The 10,000-nt window shown below is 45.6% G+C and overlaps 1 protein-coding gene across 41 annotated transcripts in view; it reads left to right on the top strand.

Annotated features, from left to right (window-relative positions):
* LOC126993895 (heme peroxidase 2-like) overlaps window positions 1-10,000 on the top strand; it is a 71,451-nt gene that overhangs the window by 17,377 nt on the left and 44,074 nt on the right. For all 41 annotated transcript variants that reach the window (XR_007748435.1, XR_007748430.1, XR_007748427.1 and 38 more), the window contains 5 exons: window positions 4,105-4,279; window positions 4,938-5,106; window positions 5,754-5,923; window positions 6,852-6,960; window positions 7,580-7,752. Coding sequence is in view for 26 of the 41 variants with exons in the window: in XM_050853044.1 (XP_050709001.1) it covers window positions 4,105-4,279; window positions 4,938-5,106; window positions 5,754-5,923; window positions 6,852-6,960; window positions 7,580-7,752 (796 nt within the window). In the remaining 15 variants the exon portion in view is untranslated. The remainder of the gene's footprint in view (window positions 1-4,104; window positions 4,280-4,937; window positions 5,107-5,753; window positions 5,924-6,851; window positions 6,961-7,579; window positions 7,753-10,000) is intronic.

The raw sequence follows: 10,000 nt of genomic DNA on the forward strand, positions 1-10,000 counted from the left end.
TTCTCTAATACTATTCTTAAGAGCTAGAGTAATGTGTGGACTACGTTCCTTTTTAAAACTAAATTTATTTTTTCTTTCCGGAAAACACTTATCAAAACATGTTTTAAATTTACTGTAAAATAAGTTGTAGGCCTCATTAGCACATATACAATTTAATGTGTCACCCAATTAGTTTGTGAGAGACTATTACTAAATTTTTCAATTGAGTCCTTATTAAATATTCTTTTAGTTACGTAAGTGGGAGAAGGATGACGATATTTATCACATTTAAATACAGAGATTACTGGGTAGTGGTCACTGATATCTGTCTTTAATATATAATTGGCAGTATTACTTTCAATCTGAGATGACCAAACATGATCAATTAACGTGGATGAAGTTGAAGTTACTCGAGTAGGCAAGGTAGTTAGAGGAAATAAAGAATAGCTGTACATTATATTAATTAAATCCTGCACATTGTCATTATTACATTGTAACAAATCTATGTTTAAGTCTCCAAACACAAAAACCTCCTTGTAATTTTTATCTTTAATTAGGGATAAGATTTCATTAAGTGAATTGTGAAAATTATTTATACTGCTTTGAGGTGGTCTGTAAATACAAAGAAATAAATAGGTATTAGCATTACATATTACTTCGATTCCCAAACATTCCATAAAAGGTTCCAATTTAGAAAATTCATTGATCACAGAAGATTTGTACTTACTAGAGATATAAATGGCCACTCCCCCACCAAACCTGTTTCTGTTATTAGTGAACATTTCATATTCCGGTAGTCTGTACAGTGGAGAAATATCTACATCTAAGCGGGTTTCTGTTAATCCTATGACATCAAATTTAGTTTGGCACGAAAGGACAGTGTCTACAAAGTATTGGAAATTCGATGAGATGGATCTAATATTCAGTGTTAATAAATATAATTCACTATTATTAGTAGAAAAAGGAAAGCTATCCAGATAAATATATTCAGATTTAGAAAAATTTAAATTTCTTGCTCTTAAATAAAACTGAGTTACATCAAGATCGTTATTATAATTTCTATCTTCTACACTAAGTGGATGGAAAGCATGTAGGTCTTGATTTTGTGTATTATTGACATTAAAACAATGCAACAAATCTTCATTGTTAATAGAGGCAAAAGGGAAAATATAATCTATTGGTGGAGGCATATTATCGTTAGTAGTAGTAGTAGTAGTAGTAGTAGTAGTAGTAGTAGTAGTAGTAGTAGTAGTAGTAGTAGTAGTAGTAGTAGTAGTAGTAGTAGTAGTAGTAGCAATAGTAGTAGTAGTAGTAGTAGTAGTAGTAGTAGTAGTAGTAGTAGTAGTAGTAGTAGTAGTAGTAGTAGTAGTAGTAGTAGTAGTAGTAGTAGTAGTAGTAGTAGTAGTAGTATTTGTTGTTGTTGTAACCATAAAAATAGTAGTAGTAGTAGTAGTAGTAGTAGTAGTGGTGGTGGTGGTGGTAGACGTAATAGCAGTAGTAGTAGTAGTAGTAGTAGTAGTAGTAGATAGTAGTAGTAATAGTAGTTAGTAGTAGTAGTAGTAGTAGTAGTAGTAGTAGATGTAGTAGTAGTAGTAGTAGAATCATTGTTAGTTGTTGTAGTGGAATTGTGAGTTATTATGTACTAAATTACTTAACGTTGTGAATCTATTTCTTGGTGCCGCTTCGCAGGATTTTCTTGATTTCCTTGCGTTGGGGGGACGAAGCAGGTGGGGGAGGAGGACAGCCGCGAGCCACCAGGTCGGTGCGCGGGGAGGGGAGAGCGAGTGTTGTCCACACCACCCCACGCCCCAGCCGCCTCGACACGGACGACACCACCATCACCATCAGCATCACCAGCACCATCAGCAGCATCACCAGCACCAGCAACGGCAGTCACTGGCACCTGGCCGCCACGCAAGCCCCAGCCTCCAGCTTCAGCCGCGCGCCCGGCCCGCACGTCCAGTCCAGTAGCACTTCCAAACGTCTTGTCCCGAATGATCAGTTTGGTGTGTCGGAAGAAAGCTACTTTTCCTTCAGCCCTTGCCTGCTTGAGCAAGGGCATCTGAGCATTCTTGATTGCTAGAGAAGCTGCAGACAAATCTTCATTCAGGTATATGTTAGTACCCTTCAGGTGTCTTCCTCGTCTGATTGCTGCGTCTCGATCCCCATAACGAGCGAAGCGCCACAACGGGCGGGGCCTGGCATCTCGGCGTTGACCAACCCTGTGCGCGCGCTCCAATATAATTCCTGGTATCTGCAGTTTTGATTCCAGGAGAGATGTCACAGCCGCTGCATTTTGCTCCCAGGTTTCATCTCCTCTCTCCTCCAGTCCACTAATTCTCAAGTTCTTCCTGCGGCTGTAGTCTTCTTGATAAGTGACTTTTTCTTCTAGTGTGTGTGTGTGTGTGTGTGGAGGGGGGTTGTGTTTACTAGGACAGGTAGAGACAAACTGTGTGCTGTTTATATTGGGACAGGATATGATAGAGAGTCAGTGATTCTAGTGTTGCTTGTGTGTGTGTGTGTGTGTGTGTGTGTGTGTGTGTGGAGGGGGGTTGTGTTTACTAGGACAGGTAGAGACAAACTGTGTGCTGTTTATATGGGGACAGGATATGATAGAGAAACAGTAAGTGATTCTAGTGTTGCATATGTGTGTGTGTGTGTGTGTGTGTGTGTGTTGTGTTTACTAGGACAGGTAGAGACAAACTGTGTGCTGTTTATATGGGGACAGGATATGATAGAGAGACAGTAAGTGATTCTAGTGTTGCATGTGTTGTCTAGGGGGGGCTGGTGTTGTGTTTACTAGGACAGGTAGAGACAAACTGTGTGCTGTTTATATGGGGACAGGATATGATAGAGAGACAGTAAGTGATTCTAGTGTTGCATGTGTTGTCAAGGGGGGGCTGGTGTTGTGTTTAGTAGGACGGGTAGAGACAAACACTCATGCTAACCAATCATCCTTCTCCTCCTCCTCCTCCTTCTTCTTCTTCTCCTCAAATTCACTCATGCTAACCATTCCTCCTCCTCCTCCTCCTCCTCTTCCTCCTCCTCCTCCTCCTCCTCCTCCTCCTCCTTCTCCTCCTCTTATTCCTCTTCCTTCTTCTCAAATTCACTCATGCTAACCAACACTCCTCCTCCTCCTCCTCCTCCTCCTCCCCCTCCTCTTTCTCCTCCTACTCTTCCTCCTCCTCCTCCTCCTCCTCCTCACCCCTCCTTCTCTTATTCCTCTTCCTTCTTCTCAAATTCACTCATGCTAACCAACAGTCCTCCTCCTCCTCCTCCTCCCCCTCCTCTTTCTCCTCCTCCTCCTCCTCTTCTTCCTCCTCCTCCTCCTCTCCCACCCTCCTACTCTTATTCCTCGTACTTCTTCTCAAATTCACTCATGCTAACCATAAGTCCTCCTCCTCCTCCTCCTCCTCCTCCCCCTCCTCTTTCTCCTCCTCCTCCTCCTCTTCTTCCTCCTCCTCCTCCTCTCCACCCCCTCCTTCTCTTATTCCTCTTCCTTCTTCTCAAATTCACTCATGCTAACCAACAGACCTCCACCACCTCCTCCTCCTCCTCCCTCCCCCTCCTCCTCCTCCTCCTCCTCCTCCTCCTCCTCTCCACCCCCTCCTTCTCTTATTCCTCTTCCTTCTCAAATTCACTCATGCTAACCAACAGTCCTCCTCCTCCTCCTCCTCCTCCTCCTCCTCCTCCTCCTCCTCCTCCTCCTCCTCCTCCTCCTCCTCTTCACCCCCTCCTCCTCGTATTCCTCTTTCTTCTTCTCAAATTCACTCATGCTAACCATCCCTCCTCCTCCTCCTCCTCCTCTTTCTCCTCCTCTTCCTCCTCCTCCTACTCCTCCTCCTCCTCCTCCTTCTCCTCCTCCTCCTCTCCACCCCCTCCATCTCTTATTCCTCTTCCTTCTCAAATTCACTCATGCTAACCAACCATCCTCCTCCTCCTCCTCCTCCTCCTCTTCCTCCTCCTCTTCCTCCTCCTCTTCCTCCTCATCCTCCTCCTCCTCCTCCTCCTCATCCTCCTCTTCCTCCTCCTCCTCCTCCTCCTCCTCTTCCTCCTCCTCCTCCTCTTCCTCCTCCTCCTCCTCCTCCTCCTCCTCCTCCTCCTCCTCTTCCTCCCCCGCCACAGGGTCAGAAGGTCAAGGAACGCCCCATTGCCAGCACCTTCTACGCACCCTTCGACCTTTACAAGCGAGGCAAGTTCGACGAGATCCTTGAGGGGATGGTCAGCTCCCACGCCCAGAACGAGGACATGGCCATTTCCGAAGCCATGACCAGCAAGATGTTCGAGGACGCTAAGACTGGTGGGTATGGGGGTATGGTGGGGGTGGGTATATAGGGGATTTTTATATTTTTTTGTTCTTCATTTTATTTGAATTATTATTATTTTATTTTTATTGTGTGTATTTAGTGTGATGTGTACGTGTGTCTGTTTTTCTTTCTCCTCCTCCTCCTCCTCCTCCTCCTCCTCCTCTTCTTCCTCTTCTTCCTTTTCTGCATCATCTTCTTCTTCTTGTTCTTCCTCCTCCTCTTTTTCTTCTTGTTCTTGTTCTTCTTTCTCTTCCTCCTCCTCCTCCTCCTCCTCCTCCTCCTCCTCCTCCTCCTCCTCCTCCTCTTCTTCCTCTTCTTCCTTTTCTGCATCACCTTCTTGTTCTTCCTCCTCCTCTTTTTCTTCTTGTTCTTGTTCTTCTTCTTTCTCTTCCTCCTCCTCCTCCTCCTCCTCCTCCTCTTTTGCTTTATCTTCTGCATCTTTTTCCTCTTTGCTTTCCTCCTCCTCCTCCTCCTCTTCTTCTCTCCTCTTCCTCCTCCTCTTCTTTTTCCTTGTCTCCTCTGTGTGTGTGTGTGTGTGTGTGTGTGTGTGTGTGTGTGTGTGTGTGTGTGTGTGTGTGTGTGTGTGTGTATTACCTATTGCTGGTCATATATCTCTTTCTATCTTTCAATATCTATCTATCTATCTATCAGGTGTTGGCCTGGACCTGGCGGCACAGATCCTGCAGCAGGGGCGTGACCACGGCATCGCTGGATACAACCGCTGGAGGCACCTCTGCGGCCTCCCGAAAGCTGCCTCCTTCCAAGGCCTGAGTGACGTCGTTGCCCCGGAAAACATCAAGAAACTACAAGGGATTTATAAGTAAGGAAGCCTTGTATTGGTAGCTTCAGTTTGCTTGTTGGGAAATGCCTATGTTGTTCTGCACTAGAGAATGTCCCTGAAGCCGAAAGCAGTGTTTGTAGTGTGTTCCGGCTAGTCTGTGTCTGTCCAAGGTTAACGTTAGCTGTCAGACCGTTATGTAAGGTCTTCAGTTCTTATGGATTTAATATGATAGCAAGGAGGTAGTGGGTTAGGTCAGGTCTGTCCCAGGTTAATGTTAGCTGTCAGACCGTTATGTACAGTCTTAAGTTCTTATGGATTTAATATGATAGCAAGGAGGTAGTGGGTTAGGTCAGGTCTGTCCTAGGTTAATGTTAGCTGCCTCCTGAAAGCTGTCTCCTTCCAAGACCTCAGTGATGTCGTTGCCCTGGAAAACACCAAGAAACTACAAAGGGATTTATAAGTAAGGAAGCCTTGTATCAAAGCCTTAAGTCTGTGATCTTAACCCCATACATTTCTCTGTTAACACAATTTCTTATATATTTTTAGCCCTGAGAAGACAAGATGACTTTCCGTTCAAGATGGAGACATTGGGAAAGGCCTTTGTTATCCTGCACTAGACTAACAATGCCTTGCAAATACTACTACAACCTCTACTAACAATGTGGTAACTCTCATCCATCTCCCAGGCATGTGGATGATGTGGATCTCTTCACCGGTGGACTCGCGGAAAAGCCAAACTGTGGAGCGCTGGTCGGGCCCACGTTTGGCTGTTTGATTGGTCGCCAGTTCCACCACCTGAGGCGAGGCGATCGTTACTGGTATGAGGACGACATCCCGCCCTCCTCATTCACTAAGGGTACGTGTGTGTGTGTGTGTGTGTGTGTGTGTGTGTGTGTAGATTAGTAAGTAAATATTTATTGCTATCAAAACATCATATACATAGATACAAACAAAAACATCGTAAATTAAGCATCGGTCTGTGTGTGTGCGTGTGTGTGTGTGTGTGTGTGTGTGTGTGTGTTTAGAGAAGTGTTTAACCCAGTAACAGCGGGTACTATGTTTCTGAATGGTCCTTCTAAGCAAGAAAAATGAGGAAAATCATCATCCATACAAACCATTTCATAATATATATCAAAGCATTTGTGATCAGTTTATGTATCATCTTTTGGGGGGTGTTATATCATGGCACAAATTTGGCCTGTCGCTGCTACACGGTAAAGCCACAAATTTGGCCCGTCGCTGCTACACGGTAAAGCCACAAATTTGGCCCGTCGCTGCTACACGGTAAAGCCACAAATTTGGCCCGTCGCTGCTACACGGTAAAGCCACAAATTTGGCCCGTCGTTGCTACACGGTAAAGCCACAAATTTGGCCCGTCGCTGCTACACGGTAAAGCCACAAATTTGGCCCGTCGCTGCTACACGGTAAAGCCACAAATTTGGCCCGTCGCTGCTACACAGTAAAGCCACAAATTTGGCCCGTCGCTGCTACACGGTAAAGCCACAAATTTGTCCCGTCGCTGCTACACAGTAAAGCCACAAATTTGGCCTGTCGCTGCTACACGGTAAAGCCACAAATTTGGCCTGTCGCTGCTACACGGTAAAGCCACAAATTTGGCCTGTCGCTGCTACACGGTAAAGACACAAATTTGGCCCGTCGCTGCTACCTAGTTAAGATTCCCAACCTAAATATTTTCCTGCGTCACCAATAACATATATCTAGACAGTGTTTAAAGATATACCAAGTCAATTTTTGGCTCACGTACGTTCAATAAACACTTTCAGAACAACTTTACGAGCTCTGCAAGACCAGCCTGGGACGTGTGATCTGCGACAGCAGCGACAAGCTCCAGCACGTCCAGCCCAAGGTCATGCTGGAGGCTGATTCCTTCCTGTAAGTATGAGAATGACGGTCAAACTATGAGGTTCTGTATGAGTCAATATGTGCTGTTTTAATAAGTGTGTTTACGATAGTTTTAAGCTTGTATTCTTAAGCATCTCAGAGCGCCAGATCGCCTGTTTGAAAATAGTTACATAGATAGATAGAACGTGAATGTTGGATAGATGCGTGTGTGTGTGTTTATGTGACGAGCTATGTGTTACGTCTATGCATGTGTTGCCATTATGAGGGAATGTTTTGGGTTAAGGAAGGGACGGATAGCTGGACAGACAGACAGAGGACCAGGTGATAGTTAACCAAGCTCTCCACCCACAGCAGTGCACCAATGGCCTCTTGCAGCCTCCTTATGTTCTAAAGTTCTTATATTGTAATTACGAGGGAAAGTCTTTGGTTATGGAAGGGACGGGTAGTTAGGCAGACAGACAGAGGACCAGGCGATAGTTAACCAAGCTCTCCACGCACAGGAACACCCCAATGGCCTCTTGCACCCTCCTTATGTTCTCAAGTTCTTATATTGTCACTATGAGGGGATGGCTTTGGTTAGGAAAGGCACGGGTAGCTAGGCAGACAGACAGAGAACCAGGCGATAGTTAACCAAGCTCTCCACACACAGGAATGCCCCAATGGCCTGCCAGGGGAAGCATATCAAGGGTGTGGACCTGAAGAAGTGGAAGACCGCCAGCCCCAACTTCATCATTCCCGACAAGATGCTTCAGGAGAGCATTGAGAGGGCCAGGCGCGACATCACCAACATGAGGGACTCCGAGTGGAACCTCTGGGAAGCACGTGAGTGTTGGCGTGTGTGTGTGTGTGTGTGTGTGTGTGTGTGTTTTCTTTTTTATTTTAATTTCAACGGTTAATATTTCTAAGTGTATATTTCTGTGTGTGTGTGTGTGTGTGTGTGTGAGAGAGAGAGAGAGAGAGAGAGAGAGAGAGAGAGAGAGAGAGAGAGAGAGAGAGAGAGAGAGAGAGAGAGAGAGAGAGAGAGAGATTTACTTATCTATATGTACGTATGTAATATAATGATAATGATGATGATGATGATGATAGTGAGGTCAGTACAGAGGGGTGAAGGATGGAGGGGAGGGGGGAGTGACCTAGGATGACCCCAAATACACACAATGACCTACTTTGACTATGACATTATTATTATTATTTTTTTCTCTGACCATCTTGTGAGCCTATGGGGAGGCCTATACTGACATGACTTGTGATTGGTGTGTGTGTGTGTGTGTGTGTGTGTGTGTGTGTGTGTGTGTGTGTGTGTGTGTGTGTGTGTGTGTGTGTGTGTGTGTGTGTGTTTCATTATGGAAAAGGCCTATTGAAATCTACAGAACTATACTGACATGACTAGTGATTGGTGTGTGTGTGTGTGTGTGTGTGTGTGTGTGTGTTTCATTATGGAAAAGGCCTATCGAAATCTACAGAACTATACTGACATGACTAGTGATTGTGTGTGTGTGTGTGTGTGTGTGTGTGTGTGTGTGTGTGTGTGTGTGTGTGTGTGTGTGTGTGTAGCCATGGAGCCCAACTTAACAATGACACACACTGGAACATAATAATCCCATAATAAACACAAATATAACACTTAAAAATCAGGTATAAATCACAGTATAGCGTGTTCAGCGAAGTCCCAGGTGTAATTAACAGATGCCGCGAAGACTAGCTTGCCGGCACACCCTAACGCACACACCGAACACACTCTACCCTTTACACATGGTAGGTCACACACACACACATACACACACACACTCCATAGATACGGAGACGGAACCACACGAGCGTAAAGCCCAGGCCTACAACTACAGCTACAACTAGGTAAATACAACAAGGTAAATACACACAATTCCCTTAACACATGTTCCCCTCTCTCTGACTGACTGCCACTAACACCTTCTAGCACACACACCAACTGACCCAGGACCCAGAACGAAGCAACAGACTAACTCCCGACCCAGACTGACCCCAAGCGGACACCCCAGGACGCAACGCCCGACCTGGGGGGGCCCACGCGTGACCCCTGACCTCATGCAAGCGCTGGTGGGCAGGGGGTCGGAAGCGCAGGGGAGTGAGGACTTGAAGTTGAGTCCGAGGGTTATGCGGGAGGCCGAGGAGCTTCTGACGGATTGCTTTAGCGCGGGTGTCAAGGCTTGGGGGATTATGAGGCAACACGAACGGCAGCTGTGGCAGAAACGTGAGTAACTTGACCCACACGCACTCACACACGCACTCACTCACTCACGAATGCACTCATTTTTTGTGTGGGGGGTGGGGGTTAGAAGAGGTTGTGGTGGTCCTACGCACTCATTTTTCATGTTAGGTTCGGAATATGACTTTCACCCGCACGCACGCACTCACGCACTCACAAGCCTCCTTCTCCTCCTTCCTCCTTTTCTTCCTTATTTCCTCCTCCTCCTCCTACTCCTACTTTTTCTCATTGGAACTTTTTTTTCTTCTACATAATTTTCTTTCCTCCTCCTCCTCCTCCTCCTCCTCCTCCTCCTCCTCCTTTTTCTCATTCAAACTTTTTTTTCTTCTCCATATTTTTCTTTCCTCCTCCTCCTCCTCCTCCTCCTCCTCCTCCTCCTCCTTTTTCCCATTCAAACTTTTTTTTCTTCTTCATAGTTTTCTTTCCTCCTCCTCCTCCTCCTATTTTTCTCATTCAAACTTTTTTTTCTTCTCCATATTTTTCTTTCCTCCTCCTCCTCCTCCTATTTTTCTCATTCAAACTTTCTCATTCAAACTTTTCTTACTCAGATTGTTAGCCAACCGACGAGGGAAAATAACTTATTAGACCTAGTACTCGTGAGTGATTCAGATCTCACACGTGAATGTCAAGTCGGCGAAAAACTGGATGGTTGCGACCATCACCTAATTCGCCTAAAAATCAGAACAGACCATGAACTCACCGAAAACACGTCCAAGATTCCAGACTACAAAAAAGCCAATTTTAACTTCGCTCGTGAGCTGCTAACCCAGACAACTTGGGAACCCATGAACCTCACTCCGGTGGACGGCGCGTGGAAAGGCTTTA

The sequence above is a fragment of the Eriocheir sinensis genome, unplaced genomic scaffold (assembly GCF_024679095.1).
Source record: "Eriocheir sinensis breed Jianghai 21 unplaced genomic scaffold, ASM2467909v1 Scaffold698, whole genome shotgun sequence".
Taxonomy (NCBI): Eukaryota; Metazoa; Arthropoda; class Malacostraca; order Decapoda; family Varunidae; genus Eriocheir; species Eriocheir sinensis.